This window comes from Sander lucioperca, chromosome 2 (genome assembly GCF_008315115.2).
Source record: "Sander lucioperca isolate FBNREF2018 chromosome 2, SLUC_FBN_1.2, whole genome shotgun sequence".
NCBI lineage: Eukaryota > Metazoa > Chordata > Actinopteri > Perciformes > Percidae > Sander > Sander lucioperca.
The window spans coordinates 49,183,706-49,208,705 of NC_050174.1; the positions used below are offsets into that span (position 1 = coordinate 49,183,706).

The 25,000-nt window shown below is 46.6% G+C and overlaps 2 protein-coding genes and 1 long non-coding RNA gene across 9 annotated transcripts in view; all 3 read right to left on the reverse strand.

Annotated features, from left to right (window-relative positions):
• Window positions 1-25,000, reverse strand: part of LOC116056993 (scavenger receptor cysteine-rich type 1 protein M160-like) — a 1,012,348-nt gene that overhangs the window by 792,548 nt on the left and 194,800 nt on the right. The gene's annotated exons all lie outside the window — the stretch shown is intronic.
• The window catches only part of ccdc180 (coiled-coil domain containing 180), a 36,320-nt gene that overhangs the window by 5,628 nt on the left and 5,692 nt on the right, over window positions 1-25,000 (reverse strand). Inside the window, exons 5-25 of the mRNA XM_031311507.2 lie at window positions 19,618-19,746; window positions 19,393-19,503; window positions 18,028-18,123; window positions 17,584-17,747; window positions 17,204-17,314; window positions 12,246-12,325; window positions 11,995-12,083; window positions 11,734-11,853; window positions 10,843-11,016; window positions 10,571-10,686; window positions 6,998-7,124; window positions 6,138-6,183; window positions 5,942-6,054; window positions 5,455-5,639; window positions 4,850-5,019; window positions 3,109-3,289; window positions 2,784-2,930; window positions 2,560-2,704; window positions 1,790-1,906; window positions 388-465; window positions 56-139 (exon numbers count right to left, since the gene is read on the reverse strand). Coding sequence (XP_031167367.1) covers window positions 56-139; window positions 388-465; window positions 1,790-1,906; window positions 2,560-2,704; window positions 2,784-2,930; window positions 3,109-3,289; window positions 4,850-5,019; window positions 5,455-5,639; window positions 5,942-6,054; window positions 6,138-6,183; window positions 6,998-7,124; window positions 10,571-10,686; window positions 10,843-11,016; window positions 11,734-11,853; window positions 11,995-12,083; window positions 12,246-12,325; window positions 17,204-17,314; window positions 17,584-17,747; window positions 18,028-18,123; window positions 19,393-19,503; window positions 19,618-19,746 — 2,583 coding nt within the window. The remainder of the gene's footprint in view (window positions 1-55; window positions 140-387; window positions 466-1,789; window positions 1,907-2,559; window positions 2,705-2,783; window positions 2,931-3,108; window positions 3,290-4,849; window positions 5,020-5,454; window positions 5,640-5,941; window positions 6,055-6,137; window positions 6,184-6,997; window positions 7,125-10,570; window positions 10,687-10,842; window positions 11,017-11,733; window positions 11,854-11,994; window positions 12,084-12,245; window positions 12,326-17,203; window positions 17,315-17,583; window positions 17,748-18,027; window positions 18,124-19,392; window positions 19,504-19,617; window positions 19,747-25,000) is intronic.
• Window positions 15,328-16,030, reverse strand: LOC118494641. Its single transcript, XR_004896767.1, has 3 exons — window positions 15,653-16,030; window positions 15,536-15,608; window positions 15,328-15,376 (listed from the first exon to the last, which is right to left on the reverse strand). It is a non-coding gene; the product is annotated as an uncharacterized LOC118494641 (long non-coding RNA).

Consider the following 25,000-nt stretch of genomic DNA (forward strand, 5'->3'; position numbering starts at 1 on the left):
CAGCAGGTGGTCTGCGTAGATGGGAGGTGGTCCATGTAAACAGGAAGTGACCTACCAAAGGAAGGTCCAGGTACTGAGAGCGCTTCCTGACTTCTTCATTGACTGATGACAGCAAAGAAAACAGCTGATCTGGAGACAGCTGCAGACACACACACACACACACACACACACACACACACACACACACACACACACACACATATAAAGACACAACATCAGGAAACACACACACACACACACACACACACACACACATACATAATATTGGTATTAATGTAATGTGATAGATGTAATGTGATAGATGTATTAATGTAATGTGATAGATGTATTAATGTAATGTGATAGATGTATTAATGTAACAGATGAAAGTTGTCGTGCTGTTGTTACCTCGGTGTTCTCCATCATCCTCCTGACATCCTCCAAGCTGCTGCTGAGGGACCACTGCTGCTGGTTACTGCTGGCTGCCTGCACACAGACAGGTTCAGACACACAGACAGGTTCAGAGAGACAGACAGGTTCAGAGAGACACAGACAGGTTCAGAGAGACAGACAGGTTCAGAGAAACAGACAGGTTCAGACACACAGACAGGTTCAGACAGACAGACAGGTTCAGAGAGACAGACAGGTTCAGACACACAGACAGGTTCAGACTAGAGTGTGGATCGAGCCCGTCAGTTAACATCTCATGTGGTTCTCAGACTAATGACACGTGTCTGTGTGTCTGTGTGTTTGTGTGTCTGTGTGTCTGTGTGTTTGTGTGTCTGTGTCTGTGTGTCTGTGTGTTTGTGTGTCTGTGTGTCTGTGTGTTTGTGTGTCTGTGTGTTTGTGTGTCTGTGTGTCTGTGTGTCTGTGTGTCTGTGTGTTTGTGTGTCTGTGTGTTTGTGTGTCTGTGTGTCTGTGTTTGTGTGTTTGTGTGTCTGTGTGTCTGTGTGTTTGTGTGTCTGTGTGTTTGTGTGTCTGTGTGTCTGTGTGTTTGTGTGTTTGTGTGTTTGTGTGTCTGTGTGTCTGTGTGTTTGTGTGTCTGTGTTTGTGTGTCTGTGTGTTTGTGTGTCTGTGTGTCTGTGTGTTTGTGTGTCTGTGTGTCTGTGTGTCTGTGTTTGTGTGTTTGTGTGTCTGTGTGTCTGTGTGTCTGTGTTTGTGTGTTTGTGTGTCTGTGTGTCTGTGTGTCTGTGTGTTTGTGTGTCTGTGTGTCTGTGTGTCTGTGTGTCTGTGTGTCTGTGTGTTTGTGTGTCTGTGTGTCTGTGTGTTTGTGTGTTTGTGTGTTTGTGTGTCTGTGTTTGTGTGTTTGTGTGTCTGTGTGTCTGTGTGTCTGTGTGTTTGTGTGTCTGTGTGTCTGTGTGTCTGTGTGTCTGTGTGTCTGTGTGTCTGTGTTTGTGTGTTTGTGTGTTTGTGTGTCTGTGTGTCTGTGTGTCTGTGTGTCTGTGTGTCTGTGTGTCTGTGTGTTTGTGTGTTTGTGTGTCTGTGTGTCTGTGTGTCTGTGTGTCTGTGTCTGTGTGAAATCTTTTATGAATCAGCTGGAGGAAGACATTCAGAAATGTCACCAGATGAGGTCATCAGCTCTCACGTTAACACAGACACACACCTAATAATCAGCTGTTTTAAATTTATAATGTTCCATGCCTGATGGGACCGAGTCCAACCTGAACCCCAACATCATTTCTAAACATCTGTCCCAACCTGGCCCGGCCCGTCGGGTACCGTCGGGCTCGGTTCAGGTATCCATCCTCTAGTTCAGACAGACAGGCAGACACACAGGTTCAGACAGACAGCCATAGAGACAGACAGGTACCTCAGCCTTGATGTGAACTCGTGTGCTGCTGATGATTTTCTGGCTCTTCTCTGTGAACTCCACCTCAGACTTCAGGAAGGAGAGTTTCTCCTCGAGGCGCCCGGACGCCTCCTTCACCTGCAGGACAATCACACACGATATATATATATCACCATAGCAACAATCACATCTTAGTCTTCTTCACCTGCAGGACAATCACGTTAGTGTTCATCTTTCCACTGTTCCAACAATCACCACTCTGGTTTGGTTGAAATAAACCCTTAATTGGCCCATTTACATGTGGAAATATGCTGGCTCTATACACGCTAAAAGTCCTGATTATTTACATGGAGTCTGGTGGAAATATGCTGGCTCTATACATGCTAAAAGTCCTGATTATTTACATGGAGTCTGGGGGAAATATGCTGGCTCTATACACGCTAAAAGTCCTGATTATTTACATGGAGTCTGGTGGAAATATGCTGGCTCTATACACGCTAAAAGTCCTGATTATTTACATGGAGTCTGGTGGAAATATGCTGGCTCTATACACGCTAAAAGTCCTGATTATTTATATGGAGTCTGGTGGAAATATGCTGGCTCTATACACGCTAAAAGTCCTGATTATTTATATGGAGTCTGGTGGAAATATGCTGGCTCTATACACGCTAAAAGTCCTGATTATTTTTTCAATTGTTGTAGTTGGACTCGGTACACATATGTTATTAACCCCTAGGTTTATTTTGTGGCAGAATGGTCCTTTAAGAAAGGTTAAAGGTTAAAGGTGAGACCTGCTGTAAACTCTTGGACTCAAAGGCCTCCAGCTCAGAGTAGATGGACTCCTCCGTCACACTGATCTGTTTGGTTTCCTCCTTCAGTCTCCTCTGAAACAGCTTCACCTCCTGAGGAGAGAAATCTCCTCCTTCACTGAACAACCTGGCGGAGGACAAACATCTCTTCAGTTGGACCACTCTGCTACCTGTCACACGGCTCTTCCAGGTGTTCCAGGTGTTACCTGAAGGAGTGGAGCAGCTGGCGAGTTCTGCTGCGGACCTCCTCCAGTCTGCTGTGGACCGTCTGTCTGAAGCTGGTCTGACAGCGCTGGGTGTCTTTGATATGTTGATCCAGACAGTCCTGCAGGGTGGAGCTCACAGCCTCCAGCCTGCACACACACACACACACACACACACACACACACACACACACACACACACACACATATACACAAATATACACACACACACACACACACACACATATATACACACACACACACACACACACACATGTATGTGAGCTGTGATGATTTGAGGAGTGTCTATGGTGTTGTGAGGTGTTACCGTTGGCTGCTGTCGGCCGTCAGGACGGCGTCCTCCATGTTGGACAGGCGGACGATGAACTCCTGGTTCTTCCCGCTGACAGAGGCCTGCAGCTCCTTCAGCTCCACCCGGCAGGACGCCAACACCTCCGACAGCTCCTCACAGTGGAGGTCCACCTGCTGTCTGTGGAGCCATATCTCAGCTACACACACACACACACACACACACACACACACACACACACACACACACACACACACACACACACACACACACAGAGACACACAGAGACACACACACACACACACACACACACACACACACACACACAGAGACACACACACACACACACACACACACACACAGACACACACACACACACACACACACACACACACACACACACACACACACACACACACACACACACACAGAGACACACAGAGACACACACACACACACACACACACACACACACACACACACAGAGACACACACACACACACACACACACACACACACACACACACACACACACAGAGACACACAGAGACACACACACACACACACACACACACACACAGAGACACACACACACACACACACACACACACAGACACACACACACACACACACACACACACAGAGACACACACACACACACACAGAGACACACACACACACACACACACACACACACACACACACACACACACACACACACAGAGACACACACACACACACAGACACACACACACACACACACACACACACACACACACACACACAGACACACACACACACACACACAGACACACACAGAGACACACACACACACACACACACACACACACACACACACACAGAGACACACACACACACACACACACACACACACACACACACACACACACACACAGACACACACAGTCATTGTTTTGATCTTAAAGTAAAACATTTCTGTGTGTCTCTCTGTGTGTGTGTGTGTGTGTGTGTGTGTGTGTCTCTGTGTGTGTGTGTGTGTCTCTGTGTGTGTGTGTGTGTGTGTGCTTGTTTTACTATATTCGTGGGGTCCAAAAACCGGGGAATACAGTATACTTGAGGGCCCAAAATGCTGGACCCCACAAGGTTAAAGGTCTGTTTGAGGGTTAAGACTTGGTCTTAGGGTTAGAATTAGGTTATGGTTAGGTTAGGGTTAAAACGTAACGCCCAGGATGGGCGTTGTGAGGGGCACGGGCACAAGAGGACCACTGGTGTAGATAAAACACTTAAATCTCCTTCAAAAAGCCGGGTTAGGTTCTATAAATACTGTTTAAAAGACGGCAGGATATTAAACAGGTTAAAAGAACCACCGGACAGGAGATTAAAAGTTTGAATAAAAGGTCACCTCCACAACTACCCCGGTCTCTCTCCCAAACACATTACAAAATAAATCAAATATATTTATATATAGTTATGTAAGTAAATAAATAGCCTGGCATCACAATATGATTTAAATTATTAGCCCAATATTAAAAACATTATTTATCCTAAAGAAAATTAAAACATTTAAAGGTCTAAAATACGGTCTGAAATGCTTGCCCTTGAGGTTAAAAAAACATATACAAACATACCATTAAAATTAGTAGTAAGTGCTGTGTTAAAAAGTGCCACACAATAAATAACTATAAATCATTTAAAATACATAATAGAATAAAACCACACTGTTAGTGTGTTACTGTGTGTGTGTGTGTGTGTGTGTGTGTGTGTGTGTGTGTGTTACCGAGGCGTGGCTGGTAGATGTGTGTCTCGATGTGTTGGGGTTCGAGCTGCTGCAGGTGGAGCTCCTTCTCCGAACGCACCGCCTCCTTCCTGTCTGTCACCATGGCAACGGCCGAGCTGAGGACTTCATGGAAACGCTGCTCCAGGTGGTCGAAGAACACAGTCCTCATCCTGGACGTCAGACACACACACACACACACACACACACACACACACACACACACATAATTATATAGTTTAGTTTTGGGGTCCAGCCCCCCCCCCCCCTGACTGCATTATGGTCCATTATATTGTTTAGTTTTTCTTCACATAAATAAAGACGTTTCCACAACAAATATGTATCAGAATACAGGAAATAAAGAGACGGTAAGGGTGTGTGTGTGTGTGAGTGTGTGTACCTGCTCAGTGTGTGTGTGGGTGTGTGTGTGTGTGTGTGAGTGTGTGTACCTGCTCAGTGTGTGTGTGTGTGTGTGTGTGTGTGTGTGAGAGTGTGTGTACCTGCTCAGTGTGTGTGTGTGTGTGTGTGTGTGTGTGTGTGTGTGTGTGTGTGTGTGTGTAAGTGTGTGTACCTGCTCAGTGTGTGTGTGTGTGTGTGTGTGTGTGTACCTGCTCAGTGTGTGTGTGAGCAGCTCTACAGGAAACAGGTTCAGGTGTGTTTCCTGCTGCTGCGGGTCGTCCGGCAGGTCGGGGGCGGGGCATCTGAAGGCAGGGCCACTATAGGCCACGCCTCTTGATGATGTGAATGTGACATCACTCAGGATGTCACAGAGATCCAGCAGGGAGGACTCTGCCTACACACACACAAACACACACACACACACACACATATGTGAGATTTGTGTCTTTGCTAGAGCAGATAATAAATAATATTCTGAAGATTTTAGACCAATTAAAATGTGAACGCATCTCCACCAGACAGACAGACAGACAGACAGACAGACAGACACACATATAGAGATTTGTGTCTTTGCTCCTTCAGTACCAAGTACAAGTACTCAAGTAAAAAACTTAAAATGTGAACACATGTCCACCGTGAGCAGAACAGTCTGAGCTCCATCCTGGATGTGTTTGGGTCTGTGGATCAGAGCTGTACCTCAGTGAGCCAATCCTGAGAGGGCTGGGCGGGGTTTCTGTCATTCTGCCAGCTGATTGGATGACTCTCCGTATCCTCCTGTGCTTTCTGTATTGCAGCTCCCTCCCTGGTTTCTACACAAACAACCAAACAGACGGGTTGAGCCTGGACCAGCCCAGTTAACCACCACCACCACGTTATATTATTAATGACTGACCGGGCTCACTGAGCGATGGGAGGAGCTTCTGCAGTTCTTCTGGACTCTGAGGAGGAACATCAACTTATTTTATCATTCTGGAGTAACGGAGTAACAGGCCAAGCAGCTTTAAAAGTCACCTCTTTTCTTTTTAACTCTCCTGGTGTCCTCGGGTCAAATTTGACCCATATTCAAAAAGTTTCTATATCAGAAATGTGGGTTTCTTTCAACCAAATTGTCAAAATAAATAACGTGGATGGTTCCATACGACGCTCTTCACAAGTAAATTAAATGATGAGCTCACTACTTTCATTCAATTTGGGTGTTTTAGTCAATTTTATAGCCTTTTAAAAAAAACTAATAAAAGAACATCAGAAAAAACGTGGAACTTGGAAAAAAGTGACTAAGAACGTCAAAACATTTCCAAAACATCCAGAAAAGTAACAAAAGTGTCAAAAAGACGACCAAAACATTGAAAAAAAGTTTATATTTTTTACGCAGAAAAGCAAAGTTGCACGGTCGACGGTAAGACAGCACAAGGGTTAAAGAAGAGCTGTGCAGTGGTTGTAATTCAGGCCAATTTGAAGAGGCAGTTTACGGCCTCTTGCCTGTTCACCGCCAGCTCTGTGCGTTGCTATGGTTACTGTACACAAACCAAAACAGCCGACAGTCTGCAGGGCTGCGGTAGAGAAGCATGGCCGTCAGAAAGAAAGCAGAAACACTCAACAGCTCTGAGATCAGAACACAGTATTCTGAAATGTTCCCCTCAGGATGAACTGTGCTTTCGCCATGGTTACCGGTCTGTAGGTGTGTGTGTGTGTGTGTGTGGTTGCCGTGGTTACCAGTCTGTAGGTGTGTGTGTGTGTGGTTGCCGTGGTTACCGGTCTGTAGGTGTGTCCGAGGCGGAAGAAGGAGCTGAGGCTGCTGCTGTAGGAGAGCAGCTCCTCCAGGAAGAGAGAGGGGAGACGATCCAACACCTCCCACTGATCAGAGACACACTGGCTGCAGCTACACACACACACACACACATATAGACACACACACATGGACACACACACACACACACACACACACACACACACAGACAGAAATGATATACCATCATCTTTATTTTCTGAGTTTTCTAACCTGCAGATCTAGTTTTGAAGGTTTTAGTTTGTATTTAGTTTGAGTTTACTAGAAACATGTTTAACTTTGACTTTGTTATAATAACTCTGATTTACAGGCTTTTTGATTGCTAGACGACAGCGGGCCCAACTGGAGTCACATGTGGACCAGACTCTAACTCCAGTCTACACAGCAGCAGTTCATGTAGACCAGACTCTAGTTAGTTTTTCATGGCTTGAACCCAGTTTTCTGAACTCTACACACTTCTCTCATGACTTTAACCACAACACTGTGGCTCTACAGCTCTCTGTTCAGATGCTAACACACTGCTGTCACATTCACAACAGAACCAGCTGAAGGCCTGAGCAGGTGTCTGGTTTTAGACTAGTTAGTGAACATATACGGTATTTATACAGAGAAAGATCAGAGAGACTTCTTCTGTACACAAACACCAAATAAGAATGAAACAGGTATACACTGTCCCGTCTGAGAGAAACAGGTAAACAGCAAAGATACCAACATGTCCAGGTCAGATATCTGAGGTTATATACACAGCTATACACTATATCTTTACTATAGTAAAACTGTTTTCACATTCACACATTCATTAGTATTTAGAGATGATGAAGACATCCAGTGTGATGCTGGAGAGAGGAAGGACTAGTCACTATTCTTTCTTAAGGCTCTGATAGACTAGACGCAGCCCAGCTGGCGCCTGCAAATGTGACGTCATGGGATCGCCGTGACTGTTTATCTCCTGAACAGAGGGGGCGCTAATGAGGAAAGGCTACCGACTTTACTATTTCTACGGACTAGAAGAAGAAGAAAAAGGTAAACAACGTCAGAACTGGCAGCAGCGTTGACGTCAATGCTTGGATCTGATTGGATGAGCTACTTGGTGGATCAAGCCTTTCATTCAGAATCAGAATCAGAATCAGAATCAGAATCAGAAAGGGCTTTATTGCCAAGTACGTTGCACATACGAGGAATTTGTCATGGTGTTGTTGGAGCATGTCACACATACAAATATAAGAAGGATAAAAAGATATAAACAATATAAGTATAAACATATACACACAGTACGTATTAATAACGATAAAATAAATTTAAATAAATAGTAAAATAAGTTAAATAGTAGTGAAAAGGGACGCTACAGCAGAGTAGGTACAGTGGCATTAGGAGCCAGAGGTGGGGTGTGGAGAGAGTCAGGATGGATTCCGAGCCTTGTTTAGAAGGCTAGTGGCGGAGGGGAAAAAACTGTTTATGTGGCGTGAGGTTTTGGTCCTGATGGACCTCATCCTCCTGCCAGAGGGGAGTGGCTCAAAGAGCTTGTGTCCGGGGTGGGAGGGGTCAGCCACAATCTTACCAGCACGCTTCAGAGTCCTGGTGGCGTATAGGTCCTGGAGCGGCGGCAGATTGCAGCCAATCACCTTCTCAGCTGACCGAATGACACGCTGCAGCCTGCCCTTGTCCTTGGCAGTGGCAGCAGCGTACCAGATGGTGATGGAGGATGTGAGGATGGACTCAATGATGGCTGTGTAGAAGTGCACCATCATTGTCTTTGGCAGGTTGAATTTCTTCAGCTGCCGCAGGAAGTACATCCTCTGTTGTGCTTCACCATAAAGAGCTCATCTTAACTAGAGGTGTGAATCTTCACTGATCTCCCGATTTGATTATGATTATCATGTCAGCGATTCGATATCTCGATGCATCTAATACCTGTTTCTATTAAAGCCATATAGGATATTTAATTCATAGCTTTTCAAGCTTCAACAACAAAACATTCTGCAGAGCTCAGATACTAAATAAACTGGATACGTAAACCTACAGCACTGAGCACGTGGCACTTCCTGAATGTGCAAAACATCCCAGAATATGTAAACAGAACGGTTGTTAGGCATTAATTACATTAAATTGTAAACAGAAATAATCGATTATGGCCCGGATGAGTCAGTCACTCTGAAAGTCCTGGCATCACGTTGTCGGCCAACTCATTCAGGCCTCTCGTTTCTGCTTTGTCGCGCGCCGCCATAAATCCAGCGCGCCTGCAGGATATTACGTCATTTTGAGGTCACGATGGCGCGCGCCACCTTGGATGTGGCTGGTATACAGTAGGGATGTCCCGACCAGGTTTTTTTGCCCTCGAGTCCGAGTCATGTGATTTTGAGTATCTACCGATACCGAGTCCCGATCCGATACTTCTATAATATATAAAAAAAGAATAAAGAAGAGCGAAAAAACAGATCCAGGATGTTCCTTATTTTTTATTTAATTCACCTTATTTTAACATTCAACAACTCTGTTAACAAACAGAGCCCTTCTGTTACAGATCTCACAGTTTGCTACGGCAATGTTGTTGTCATCAACTTTATAATACCTCCAGACCGCAGACATACTCGCGCTCTCCACTTCAAGCTGCTTCCGTGTTCTACTTTGCCGGCATTTAACCAATAGCGTCTCTGCAACAAAGTGATGTCATGCCGCACGCGTTGCTGTTTCTGTGTGGAGTCAAAAGGGTCTAACTCTGGGCCACCGCATAACTATAGATGTGTTAAAAAATAATGAGAATATATATACATATATACCCCAGTCCTGATCGGGAGGTAACGTCCGATTCCGATCGAGTCTGAAACCACGTGATCGGATCTGGACGTCCCTAGTATACAGTACGTTTTACTGTTATGTACCTTTAGATTGTTTGTTCAGTAATTCCATAAATTACTAGAGACAAAGTACTATATTGAAGCACACTGCTGATTTTCATTCCTTCTTGTTTACCGTACGTAAACATTGGTATATTATAAAATATATATCTCTTCTTTAGAGAAACTATTGAGAAAGAAAGAAAGGCTGAAATATGGGTTTGATGCTAGTGGGTTACTCTCAGTGTGTGTGTGTGTGTGTGTGTGTGTGTGTGTGTGTCTCAGTGTGTGTGTGTGTGTGTGTCTCTCAGTGTGTGTGTGTGTGTGTGTGTGTGTGTGTGTGTGTGTCTCTCAGTGTGTGTGTCTCTCAGTGTGTGTGTGTCTCAGTTTCTGTGTGTGTGTGTGTGTGTGTCTCAGTGAGGATTGTTGTGAGGTGTGTGTGAAGCGTTGTGTGTATCAGGAGATGTGAACTGGTTAGATCAGTCACCTGATGACTGATCAGGTGAGTGATCAGGTGACTGATCAGGTGAGTGGTCAGGTGACTGATCAGGTGAGTGGTCAGGTGACTGATCAGGTGACTGATCAGGCAACTGGTCAGGTGACTGATCAGGTGACTGGTGGTAGTCCAGACTGTCGTCTAGCAATCATAGAAACCAGGAAGCTGCTGTAGAGACCCTCTGTTAGCATTAGCATTAGCATGTGTACCTGTGTTGGACGTCCTGCAGGTAGTGGACAGTTTTGTCCAGAGACGTCTTCAGAGCGTCCTCGCTGCTCTCCTGACGGAGTCCAGCCAGCAGGTCGTCCAGACGCATCTTCTTCCTCTGACAACACAACAGCAAAGCATCATGGGAGAGCCTCCCCACCGCTGTAACAGGCGGTAGCTAGAAGGACGCTTCACCTGTCTCTCTCAGGCTCCGCCTCCTGCGTTCCTGTGACCACACAGCAGCAAAGCATCATGGGAGAGGCTCCAGACCTACCTTCTTCTGTCTGTGCTGGGAGCGTCTCAGCCCGTCCAGCTGCTGCTGGACTTCTTCTTCTCTCCTCTCTAAGCTGAGGCAGTGGGTCTCCCATAGCAACGCTGCTCCTCGCAGCACAACATACACACACCTGCTGAGACGGAGAGCTCCACGGGCCACAGAGTCATAACACCACTGCAGACAGACAGGCAGAGAGACAGACAGAGAGAGACAGGCAGGCAGAGAGAGAGACAGGCAGACAGGCGGGCAGAGAGCGAGACAGGGAGAGAGACAGACAGAGAGAGAGAGAGACAGACAGACAGACAGGCAGACAGGCAGACAGACAAGCAGACAGACAGGCAGACAGAGAGACAGACAGGCAAACATAGAGAGAGAGACAGACAGAGAGACAGACAGAGAGAGACAGGCAAACAGGCAGAGAGACAGGCAGACAGACAGACAGAGACAGACAGACAGAGAGAGAGCGAGACAGACAGGCAAACAGGCAGAGAGACAGGCAGACAGAGAGACAGGCAGACAGAGAGACAGACAGGTAGAGAGAGAGAGAGAGACAGATCAGGTTCCATAGGTAGGGCTGTTTGATCTCTATAACTACATGAAACATGAAGTGAGATTCATGGATTAGTTATTAACTATTTTAATAATCCATTCATCAGTTAGAGTCATTTCTTTATGATAAATCAGGTGACCGTGTGTGATGTCAGCGTGTTAAATGTGAACATGTTCTAGTGTCTTCTCTCCTCTGGGACACTGGACATCTTTGAGTTGGTGAAGAAAGTAGACATCAATCACTGATCCTCATTTTAGGGACAGAACTACTCATCCATTCATCCATTCATCCAGACACTCATCCACCGTGAAGATAAGCCTCATAGTTGCTGCTCTACTGACATCTAAAGCAGCCAATCGCTCTTCGTCGTGACTCTGGCTCCGTCCAATCAGAGTGAGGAGCTGAGAGCTGACGATGTCGTTCACCTCGTCCTCCGACAGCTGCAGAGCTGAGAGCTCCTCCTGCAGGACAACAACACTTAGAACCGGTTCTGTCTTTATAGGACTTCATTAGGAGAACAAATGAGGATTTCTTCTGCCTATACCTCATAAATGGGAATATGATATTTAACTTATTAATGTAACTAACATAAGAGTTCTGACCTTGCAGCGCTCCACCTCTGCCAGCCGATCCTGCCACTTCTGTTCATAAGAACAACGCAGCTGATGGAGGGAGTCAGCATGGAGACTGTCTGAACACACACACACAGAGACAGACACACACACACACACACACACACACACACACACACACACAGAGACAGACACACACACACACACCATATCACTATGTAAAGTATATATTGCAGAAGAGGAAGAGGAGATTAAAGAAGTTTAAACGATGGAAGAAATACCGATCTGTTGATTGACGGCTGTCAGCTGGTTGAACCAATCAGAGACCAGAGCAGTGGAGCAGGAGGGCGGGACCAGAGAGCTGAAACAGAGACACTGATTGGATGTCTGATCTGGTCAGAAAGGGACACTTTCTCTCTGTTGACCTTTGTCAAAATCACAACAACTTGGAAAGAGGGAGAAGACGGAGACTGTTCAGCAGAGCTCAGTGGGGTCCAACTCAACTTCACTAGGAGACCACTGAGAGGACATCACAGTGAGGACCAGACATGGTGAGCTGGCTTATTAACATGCTTTTAATTAACAACAAGAGTCAATTCACTTTGTATTATTGCATGTTTCATACAGCTCTAGAGTCTGTTTGGGTCTGGTTCTGACCTACGGAGCTCTAGAGTCTGTTTGGGTCTGGTTCTGACCTACGGAGCTCTAGAGTCTGTTTGGGTCTGGTTCTGACCTACGGAGCTCTATAGTCTGTTTGGGTCTGGTTCTGACCTACGGAGCGTGTAGAGTCTGTTTGGGTCTGGTTCTGACCTACAGAGCGTGTAGAGTCTGTTTGGGTCTGGTTCTGACCTACGGAGCTCTAGAGTCTGTTTGGGTCTGGTTCTGACCTACGGAGCTCTATAGTCTGTTTGGATCTGGTTCTGACCTACGGAGCGTGTAGAGTCTGTTTGGGTCTTGTTCTAGTCTACGGAGCGTGTGGAGTCTGTTTGGGTCTGGTTCTAGTCTACGGAGCGTGTGGAGCCTGTTTGGGTCTGGTTCTGACCTACGGAGCGTGTAGAGTCTGTTTGGGTCTTGTTCTAGTCTACGGAGCGTGTGGAGTCTGTTTGGGTCTGGTTCTGACCTACGGAGCGTGTGGAGTCTGTTTGGGTCTGGTTCTGACCTACGGAGCGTGTGGAGTCTGTTTGGGTCTGGTTCTAGTCTACGGAGCGTGTAGAGTCTGTTTGGTTCTGGTTCTGACCTACGGAGCGTGTGGAGTCTGTTTGGTTCTGGTTCTGAACTACGGAGCGTGTAGAGTCTGTTTGGGTCTGGTTCTAGTCTACGGAGCGTGTGGAGTCTGTTTGGGTCTGGTTCTGACCTACGGAGCGTGTGGAGTCTGTTTGGGTCTGGTTCTAGTCTACGGAGCGTGTAGAGTCTGTTTGGTTCTGGTTCTGAACTACGGAGCGTGTAGAGTCTGTTTGGGTCTGGTTCTGACCTACGGAGCTCTATAGTCTGTTTGGGTCTGGTTCTGACCTACGGAGCGTGTAGAGTCTGTTTGGGTCTGGTTCTGACCTACAGAGCGTGTAGAGTCTGTTTGGGTCTGGTTCTGACCTACGGAGCTCTAGAGTCTGTTTGGGTCTGGTTCTGACCTACGGAGCTCTATAGTCTGTTTGGATCTGGTTCTGACCTACGGAGCGTGTAGAGTCTGTTTGGGTCTTGTTCTAGTCTACGGAGCGTGTGGAGTCTGTTTGGGTCTGGTTCTGACCTACGGAGCGTGTGGAGTCTGTTTGGTTCTGGTTCTGACCTACGGAGCGTGTAGAGTCTGTTTGGGTCTTGTTCTAGTCTACGGAGCGTGTGGAGTCTGTTTGGGTCTGGTTCTAGTCTACGGAGCGTGTGGAGCCTGTTTGGGTCTGGTTCTGACCTACGGAGCGTGTAGAGTCTGTTTGGGTCTGGTTCTGACCTACGGAGCGTGTGGAGTCTGTTTGGGTCTGGTTCTGACCTACGGAGCGTGTGGAGTCTGTTTGGGTCTGGTTCTAGTCTACGGAGCGTGTAGAGTCTGTTTGGTTCTGGTTCTGACCTACGGAGCGTGTGGAGTCTGTTTGGGTCTGGTTCTGACCTACGGAGCGTGTGGAGTCTGTTTGGGTCTGGTTCTAGTCTACGGAGCGTGTGGAGTCTGTTTGGGTCTGGTTCTAGTCTACGGAGCGTGTAGAGTCTGTTTGGTTCTGGTTCTGAACTACGGAGCGTGTAGAGTCTGTTTGGGTCTGGTTCTGACCTACGGAGCGTGTGGAGTCTGTTTGGGTCTGGTTCTAGTCTACGGAGCGTGTGGAGTCTGTTTGGTTCTGGTTCTGAACTACGGAGCGTGTAGAGTCTGTTTGGGTCTGGTTCTAGTCTACGGAGCGTGTGGAGTCTGTTTGGTTCTGGTTCTGAACTACGGAGCGTGTAGAGTCTGTTTGGGTCTGGTTCTAGTCTACGGAGCGTGTGGAGTCTGTTTGGGTCTGGTTCTGACCTACGGAGCGTGTGGAGTCTGTTTGGGTCTGGTTCTAGTCTACGGAGCGTGTAGAGTCTGTTTGGTTCTGGTTCTGAACTACGGAGCGTGTAGAGTCTGTTTGGGTCTGGTTCTGACCTACGGAGCGTGTAGAGTCTGTTTGGGTCTGGTTCTAGTCTACGGAGCGTGTGGAATCTGTTTGGGTCTGGTTCTAGTCTACGGAGCGTGTGGAGCCTGTTTGGGTCTGGTTCTGACCTACGGAGCGTGTAGAGTCTGTTTGGTTCTGGTTCTGACCTACGGAGCGTGTAGAGTCTGTTTGGGTCTTGTTCTAGTCTACGGAGCGTGTGGAGTCTGTTTGGGTCTGGTTCTAGTCTACGGAGCGTGTGGAGCCTGTTTGGGTCTGGTTCTGACCTACGGAGCGTGTAGAGTCTGTTTGGGTCTGGTTCTGACCTACGGAGCGTGTAGAGTCTGTTTGGGTCTTGTTCTAGTCTACGGAGCGTGTGGAGTCTGTTTGGGTCTGGTTCTGACCTACGGAGCGTGTGGAGTCTGTTTGGGTCTGGTTCTAGTCTACGGAGCGTGTAGAGTCTGTTTGGTTCTGGTTCTGACCTACGGAGCGTGTGGAGTCTGTTTGGTTCTGGTTCTGAACTACGGAGCGTGTAGAGTCTGTTTGGGTCTGGTTCTAGTCTACGGAGCGTGTGGAGTCTGTTTGGGTCTGGTTCTGACCTACGGAGCGTGTGGAGTCTGTTTGGGTCTGGTTCTAGTCTACGGAGCGTGTAGAGTCTGTTTGGTTCTGGTTCTGAACTACGGAGCGTGTAGAGTCTGTTTGGGTCTGGTTCTGACCTACGGAGCTCTATAGTCTGTTTGGGTCTGGTTCTGACCTACGGAGCGTGTAGAGTCTGTTTGGGTCTGGTTCTGACCTACAGAGCGTGTAGAGTCTGTTTGGGTCTGGTTCTGACCTACGGAGCTCTAGAGTCTGTTTGGGTCTGGTTCTGACCTACGGAGCTCTATAGTCTGTTTGGATCTGGTTCTGACCTACGGAGCGTGTAGAGTCTGTTTGGGTCTTGTTCTAGTCTACGGAGCGTGTGGAGCCTGTTTGGGTCTGGTTCTGACCTACGGAGCGTGTGGAGTCTGTTTGGGTCTGGTTCTGACCTACGGAGCGTGTAGAGTCTGTTTGGGTCTGGTTCTAGTCTACGGAGCGTGTGGAGCCTGTTTGGGTCTGGTTCTGACCTACGGAGCGTGTGGAGTCTGTTTGGGTCTGGTTCTGACCTACGGAGCGTGTAGAGTCTGTTTGGGTCTTGTTCTAGTCTACGGAGCGTGTGGAGTCTGTTTGGGTCTGGTTCTAGTTTACGGAGCGTGTGGAGCCTGTTTGGGTCTGGTTCTGACCTACGGAGCGTGTAGAGTCTGTTTGGGTCTGGTTCTGACCTACGGAGCGTGTGGAGTCTGTTTGGGTCTGGTTCTGACCTACGGAGCGTGTGGAGTCTGTTTGGGTCTGGTTCTAGTCTACGGAGCGTGTAGAGTCTGTTTGGTTCTGGTTCTGACCTACGGAGCGTGTGGAGTCTGTTTGGGTCTGGTTCTGACCTACGGAGCGTGTGGAGTCTGTTTGGGTCTGGTTCTAGTCTACGGAGCGTGTGGAGTCTGTTTGGGTCTGGTTCTAGTCTACGGAGCGTGTAGAGTCTGTTTGGTTCTGGTTCTGAACTACGGAGCGTGTAGAGTCTGTTTGGGTCTGGTTCTGACCTACGGAGCGTGTGGAGTCTGTTTGGGTCTGGTTCTAGTCTACGGAGCGTGTGGAGTCTGTTTGGGTCTGGTTCTGACTACGGAGCGTGTAGAGTCTGTTTGGGTCTGGTTCTAGTCTACGGAGCGTGTGGAGTCTGTTTGGGTTCTGGTTCTGACTACGGAGCGTGTAGAGTCTGTTTGGGTCTGGTTCTAGTCTACGGAGCGTGTGGAGTCTGTTTGGGTCTGGTTCTGGCTACGGAGCGTGTGGAGTCTGTTTGGGTCTGGTTCTAGTCTACGGAGCGTGTAGAGTCTGTTTGGGTTCTGGTTCTGAACTACGGAGCGTGTAGAGTCTGTTTGGGTCTGGTTCTGACCTACGGAGCGTGTAGAGTCTGTTTGGGTCTGGTTCTAGTCTACGGAGCGTGTGGAATCTGTTTGGGTCTGGTTCTAGTCTACGGAGCGTGTGGAGTCTGTTTGGGTCTGGTTCTAGTCTACGGAGCGTGTAGAGTCTGTTTGGGTCTGGTTCTGATCTACGGAGCGTGTAGTCTGTTTGGGTCTGGTTCTAGTCTACGGAGCGTGTGGAGTCTGTTTGGGTCTGGTTCTGATCTACGGAGCGTGTAGTCTGTTTGGGTCTGGTTCTGACCTACGGAGCGTGTGGAGTCTGTTTGGGTCTGGTTCTAGTCTACGGAGCGTGTGGAGTCTGTTTGGGTCTGGTTCTAGTCTACGGAGCGTGTAGAGTCTGTTTGGGTCTGGTTCTGACCTACGGAGCGTGTAGAGTCTGTTTGGGTCTGGTTCTGACCTACGGAGCGTGTGGAGTCTGTTTGGGTCTGGTTCTAGTCTACGGAGCGTGTAGAGTCTGTTTGGGTCTGGTTCTGACCTACGGAGCGTGTAGAGTCTGTTTGGGTCTGGTTCTGACCTACGGAGCGTGTAGAGTCTGTTTGGGTCTGGTTCTGATCTACGGAGCGTGTGCAGAGTTTACCCAGTTGATTTCAGGTGTTTTTAAACTGTATGTCTACACACTGAGTGTGTCAGAGACAAAGTGAACCAATCAGAAGACTCCGCTGTTACCAAATCTTGTAGATGATGTCATCACGCCGTTCTGTCAGAGCTCGTTTCCTCTCCTGAAGCAGCTGCTGACCCGAGGGCGGCTGCTGCTCCTCATCGCTGCTGCACACACTCCTGCAACACAATACAGCTGTTACAGCTGCTGGAAACTGCAGTACAGCGAGTATTTATACTGTTACTGCTGTTGAGCAGTAAACAGCAGACACAAACAGACATAACAAAGTGGATTTAAAGGCTAAAAACCTGGACCCTGAAACAGTCTATAACCTGGACCCCCACCCACCTGAAGTGGTCTATAACCTGGACCAGTTACCCACCTGAAGCGGTCTATAACCTGGACCCCCACCCACCTGAAGCGGTCTATAACCTGGACTATCACCCACCTGAAGCGGTCTATGACCTGGCGGACGCGGCTCCTCCTCCAGCGGCCCAGGCAGTCCTCCCAGTGCAGACGGAGGAGAGACTCCTGCTGCAGGTTCTCCTCCTGGAGGAGCAGCAGCAGACGAGCCACGCTGCGACGGTTCGCCAGCAGAGACTGGTTCAACATCTGAGACACAGAGGACATCTGAGAATTTTTGTTTTTCAATTTAAAAAAAATGCAATTCTCGTGGCCTCGCTGTGGATCATTAATGACGTGAGAGTAGAGTTACCGTGGCCTCGCTGTGGATCATTAATGACGTGAGATCAGAGTGACCGTTGCCTCGCTGTGGATCATTAGAGTGTGGTCTAGACCTACTCTATCTGTGAAGTGTCTCGAGATAACTCTTGTTATAATTTGATACTATAAATAAAATTGAATTGAATTGAATTAATGAGATCATAGTTACCGTGGCCTCGCTGTGGATCAGTCTGCAGACGTCCGGAGGAGGCAGGAAGCCGATCTTCTCCAGCAGCTGGAAGTACTTCCTGAGCACAGCTCGGATCTACAAGACAAACACAGCGTCACACCAACATGTACGAGTACGCACGGAAACACACACACACACACACACACACACACACACACGTAGTGTTGAGACCTACATATGTTCTATTGATTTATTTGAAGTTCTGTGTGTGATCAGATTGAAGTGATGGGTTTGATTGTTTCAACAGCTAAATCCAGATGTGTGTTTGTCACAAGTTCAAACTAATCATGAAGCTGCTCTTTGGAAGGGAACCCAAAGTTAGAAAAGGAAGGCTCTCTTATTGCAAAAAGTTCAAAAGCCTTTTGATGGCTCTCTTTTCTTTTTGGAGCTGAGTTTTTATCTTTAATTCTCACAAACTAAACTAGAATTCCCTCCAGGGGGTCTGGAGATCTCGTAAATAGGTCAAACATTACGGGCCCTATTTTATCGATCTAAGGTCACGTTGTGAAGCACCTGGTGCAGGTGTGTTTAGGGCGTGTCCAAATCCACTTTTGCTAGTTTGACGGCAGAAAAAAGTGTCCGTGTGCATGGTTCTAAAGGGTTGTACTTAGTGTCTTCATTAATCAGAGGGGTGTTTTGGGCGTAACATGCAATCAACCAATCAGAGATCATCTCCCATTCCCTTTAAAAGCCAGGCGCGTTTGGACCTTGGAGCATTGCTATTATGATGGAGGATTTACACCGTAATATTTTATTTGTAATCTTCTGCATGTGTGTGTGTGTGTGTGTGTGTGTGTGTGTGTGTGTGTGTGTGCTGCTGTGTGTCTCTGTGTGTGTAACAAGCATAGTGTGTGCGCTGTGCACGAGCCTAGGAGCATTTTACTAATGCTCTGTTAAAATAACAATGAAATGCTGCGTTATTGACTTTAGACCAGGTTTTTGTTGGTCAATGACACGATCACTTCCCGCTGCCTCAAGATAGCAATACTCCCAGAATGCACCTGAACACACCTCCCTGTAAGACCAGCACGCCCAGAATGCACCTGAACACACCTCCCTGTAAGACCAGCACACCCATGGGCCACAGATGGGAGCAGGTGCGTTTGTTATTTAAATGCCGAAACTGACACATGCGTTGGTCTTAAACTAGCAAAGACAGTTGTGTCTGGCTTTGCTCTGTGCTGGGTGTAAGATATAAGATACATATATATATATATATATATATATATATATATATATATATATATATATATATATATATATATATATATATAGATATGGCTCTTTGTGTCTTTCTGTCTTTGTGTTTAATCTCGTTCCTCCACATGTTAAACTCAGTCTGACCTCGTTGGTCCGTTGAGTCTCAGATTCAGTCAGTTTGTGGTTCAGCTCAACGATCCGGATCTTCTTCATCTTCACCTCCTCCTCTACCTCGTCCCAGAGAACACACACATCCTGAACACACACACAGAAATATACACACACACACACACACACACACACACACCCCCAGTTGATAACTGATCCATTCATCTTTGCAGCTGGAGCACCAACCAAACTCTGGGTTACCTGCAGAGTGACGTGTTGCAGCTGTTCCAGCTGTTCCATTCTGTCCTTCAGGGTGTTCAACCTGAGGTCCACGTCCTGCAGAGAGGACAGCAGCTCCTGGCCGACGGTCCTCACCCGAGTCTCACACGCCTGAAAACACAGCGTGGAAATGATTTAAGGTAAGAAGTACCAGAGTATATCCCTGTATGTGTTCTACCTCAGCTGTTTATTATATATTAAATTGTGTATGTGTTCTACCTCAGCTGTATATTATATATTAAATTGTGTATGTGTTCTACCTCAGCTGTTTATTATATATTATATTGTGTATGTGTTCTACCTCAGCTGTATATTATATATTATATTGTGTATGTGTTCTACCTCAGCTGTATATTATATATTATATTGTGTGTGTGTTCTACCTCAGCTGTTTATTATATATTATATTGTGCATGTGTTCTACCTCAGCTGTATATTATATATTATATTGTGTATGTGTTCTACCTCAGCTGTATATTATATATTATATTGTGTGTGTGTTCTACCTCAGCTGTATATTATATATTATATTGTGTATGTGTTCTACCTCAGCTGTATATTATATATTATATTGTGTATGTGTTCTACCTCAGCTGTATATTATATATTATATTGTGTATGTGTTCTACCTCAGCTGTACCCCCTGAACATTTTGACCATTTAACACTTCATTTCCTGCATTCAGGTGAATTTTTATCCACCTATTTCTACCTTTTTCTGAATCAATTTATGCTGGGAATATCTTTATATAAAGGGAAACATAGATTATAATCCAAATATAAAACATAATGGAATATAATGCAGTAAGGCTCTCAGGCATTCTGTATTACTTTCATCTATTTATTCTCCTTTAGATCGACTTTTGTAATTCTATCTGAGTCAGCACACATGTAGCCTAGCATCATTTACTCCTCCCTCCTCTTTTGTATCTTTTGTTGAGGAAGTAACCTCCTTAAATATACATATGACAATTATTCACCTCAATGATACATGAATTAATTTTAATGAATTAATAAACCCCCGGACTGTAATATTTCAGATGTGTTTGAGCAAGATTTCTTCTCATGTCCAAAACTTTGAGCACATTCAAAATATAACTCATCCCATCTATAATCTCTGTGATTTGGAGGAGTCGTGATATTTTGAGAAAAATAAAGTTATAATAGGCTATTACAAGAATAAAGTCACTATATTTCAGAAAATAATCTACCTGCACCATAGTCTGCTGTGCATTACGTGATTGCTCTGCTGAGACGGTAGATCTCAGACCTCCTGACAGACTCAGAGCCCCGGTTGGGTCTCTGGTCTCTGAATGAGACAAAGTTTAGGGAAGTGGCTGTACGTTACTCTACAGCGGAGGTGGAAACCCGAAACTACGACAGAAATACACAGAACATAAACGGGACACATCTGCTGCAGCATGTCGACAGCAGAGCACGTCCTTTATAAACCTGAAGCTGTACAGACCACGGAAGACGCGCTGCAGCAGCTCCGTGGTCACAGAGAGAGAGGACACTAAGAAGGCTGCTCGTCTCTATTGTTACAGAGAGAGGACACTAAGAAGGCTGCTCGTCTCTATTGTTACAGAGAGAGGACACTAAGAAGGCTGCTCGTCTCTATTGTTACAGAGAGAGGACACTAAGAAGGCTGCTCGTCTCTATTGTTACAGAGAGAGGACACTAAGAAGACTGCTCGTCTCTATTGTTACAGAGAGAGGACACTAAGAAGGCTGCTCGTCTCTATTGTTACAGAGAGAGGACACTAAGAAGACTGCTCGTCTCTATTGTTACAGAGAGAGGACACTAAGAAGACTGCTCGTCTCTATTGTTACAGAGAGAGAGGACACTAAGAAGACTGCTCGTCTCTATTGTTACAGAGAGAGAGGACACTAAGAAGGCTGCTCGTCTCTACTGTTACAGAGAGAGGACACTAAGAAGGCTGCTCGTCTCTATTGTTACAGAGAGAGAGGACACTAAGAAGGCTGCTCGTCTCTACTGTTACAGAGAGAGGACACTAAGAAGGCTGCTCGTCTCTATTGTTACAGAGAGAGGACACTAAGAAGACTGCTCGTCTCTATTGTTACAGAGAGAGGACACTAAGAAGACTGCTCGTCTCTATTGTTACAGAGAGAGAGGACACTAAGAAGACTGCTCGTCTCTATTGTTACAGAGAGAGGACACTAAGAAGGCTGCTCGTCTCTACTGTTACAGAGAGAGAGGACACTAAGAAGACTGCTCGTCTCTACTGTTACAGAGAGAGAGGACACTAAGAAGGCTGCTCGTCTCTATTGTTACAGAGAGAGGACACTAAGAAGGCTGCTCGTCTCTATTGTTACAGAGAGAGGACACTAAGAAGGCTGCTCGTCTCTATTGTTACAGAGAGAGGACACTAAGAAGACTGCTCGTCTCTATTGTTACAGAGAGAGGACACTAAGAAGGCTGCTCGTCTCTATTGTTACAGAGAGAGGACACTAAGAAGGCTGCTCGTCTCTATTGTTACAGAGAGAGGACACTAAGAAGACTGCTCGTCTCTATTGTTACAGAGAGAGGACACTAAGAAGACTGCTCGTCTCTATTGTTACAGAGAGAGAGGACACTAAGAAGGCTGCTCGTCTCTATTGTTACAGAGAGAGAGGACACTAAGAAGGCTGCTCGTCTCTACTGTTACAGAGAGAGGACACTAAGAAGGCTGCTCGTCTCTATTGTTACAGAGAGAGAGGACACTAAGAAGGCTGCTCGTCTCTACTGTTACAGAGAGAGGACACTAAGAAGGCTGCTCGTCTCTATTGTTACAGAGAGAGGACACTAAGAAGGCTGCTCGTCTCTATTGTTACAGAGAGAGGACACTAAGAAGACTGCTCGTCTCTATTGTTACAGAGAGAGAGGACACTAAGAAGACTGCTCGTCTCTATTGTTACAGAGAGAGAGGACACTAAGAAGGCTGCTCGTCTCTACTGTTACAGAGAGAGAGGACACTAAGAAGGCTGCTCGTCTCTACTGTTACAGAGAGAGAGGACACTAAGAAGGCTGCTCGTCTCTACTGTTACAGAGAGAGAGGACACTAAGAAGGCTGCTCGTCTCTACTGTTACAGAGAGAGAGGACACTAAGAAGGCTGCTCGTCTCTATTGTTACAGAGAGAGGACACTAAGAAGGCTGCTCGTCTCTATTGTTACAGAGAGAGGACACTAAGAAGACTGCTCGTCTCTATTGTTACAGAGAGAGGACACTAAGAAGGCTGCTCGTCTCTATTGTTACAGAGAGAGAGGACACTAAGAAGGCTGCTCGTCTCTATTGTTACAGAGAGAGGACACTAAGAAGGCTGCTCGTCTCTATTGTTACAGAGAGAGGACACTAAGAAGGCTGCTCGTCTCTATTGTTACAGAGAGAGGACACTAAGAAGACTGCTCGTCTCTATTGTTACAGAGAGAGGACACTAAGAAGACTGCTCGTCTCTATTGTTACAGAGAGAGGACACTAAGAAGGCTGCTCGTCTCTATTGTTACAGAGAGAGGACACTAAGAAGACTGCTCGTCTCTATTGTTACAGAGAGAGAGGACACTAAGAAGACTGCTCGTCTCTATTGTTACAGAGAGAGAGGACACTAAGAAGGCTGCTCGTCTCTACTGTTACAGAGAGAGGACACTAAGAAGGCTGCTCGTCTCTATTGTTACAGAGAGAGGACACTAAGAAGACTGCTCGTCTCTATTGTTACAGAGAGAGAGGACACTAAGAAGACTGCTCGTCTCTATTGTTACAGAGAGAGGACACTAAGAAGGCTGCTCGTCTCTACTGTTACAGAGAGAGAGGACACTAAGAAGACTGCTCGTCTCTACTGTTACAGAGAGAGAGGACACTAAGAAGACTGCTCGTCTCTACTGTTACAGAGAGAGAGGACACTAAGAAGACTGCTCGTCTCTATTGTTACAGAGAGAGAGGACACTAAGAAGGCTGCTCGTCTCTATTGTTACAGAGAGAGAGGACACTAAGAAGGCTGCTCGTCTCTATTGTTACAGAGAGAGAGGACACTAAGAAGACTGCTCGTCTCTATTGTTACAGAGAGAGAGGACACTAAGAAGACTGCTCGTCTCTATTGTTACAGAGAGAGAGGACACTAAGAAGACTGCTCGTCTCTATTGTTACAGAGAGAGAGGACACTAAGAAGGCTGCTCGTCTCTATTGTTACAGAGAGAGAGGACACTAAGAAGGCTGCTCGTCTCTATTGTTACAGAGAGAGAGGACACTAAGAAGGCTGCTCGTCTCTACTGTTACAGAAAGAGAGGACACTAAGAAGGCTGCTCGTCTCTATTGTTACTGAGAGAGAGGACACTAAGAAGGCTGCTCGTCTCTATTGTTACAGAGAGAGAGGACACTAAGAAGGCTGCTCGTCTCTACTGTTACAGAGAGAGAGGACACTAAGAAGGCTGCTCGTCTCTATTGTTACAGAGAGAGGACACTAAGAAGGCTGCTCGTCTCTATTGTTACAGAAAGAGAGGACACTAAGAAGGCTGCTCGTCTCTATTGTTACTGAGAGAGAGGACACTAAGAAGGCTGCTCGTCTCTACTGTTACAGAGAGAGAGGACACTAAGAAGGCTGCTCGTCTCTACTGTTACAGAAAGAGAGGACACTAAGAAGGCTGCTCGTCTCTATTGTTACTGAGAGAGAGGACACTAAGAAGGCTGCTCGTCTCTACTGTTACAGAGAGAGAGGACACTAAGAAGGCTGCTCGTCTCTATTGTTACAGAGAGAGGACACTAAGAAGGCTGCTCGTCTCTATTGTTACTGAGAGAGAGGACACTAAGAAGGCTGCTCGTCTCTATTGTTACTGAGAGAGAGGACACTAAGAAGGCTGCTCGTCTCTATTGTTACAGAGAGAGAGGACACTAAGAAGGCTGCTCGTCTCTATTGTTACAGAGAGAGGACACTAAGAAGGCTGCTCGTCTCTATTGTTACAGAGAGAGGACACTAAGAAGGCTGCTCGTCTCTATTGTTACTGAGAGAGAGGACACTAAGAAGGCTGCTCGTCTCTATTGTTACAGAGAGAGAGGACACTAAGAAGGCTGCTCGTCTCTATTGTTACAGAGAGAGGACACTAAGAAGGCTGCTCGTCTCTATTGTTACAGAGAGAGGACACTAAGAAGGCTGCTCGTCTCTATTGTTACAGAGAGAGGACACTAAGAAGGCTGCTCGTCTCTACTGTTACAGAGAGAGAGGACACTAAGAAGACTGCTCGTCTCTATTGTTACAGAGAGAGAGGACACTAAGAAGACTGCTCGTCTCTACTGTTACAGAGAGAGAGGACACTAAGAAGACTGCTCGTCTCTACTGTTACAGAGAGAGAGGACACTAAGAAGGCTGCTCGTCTCT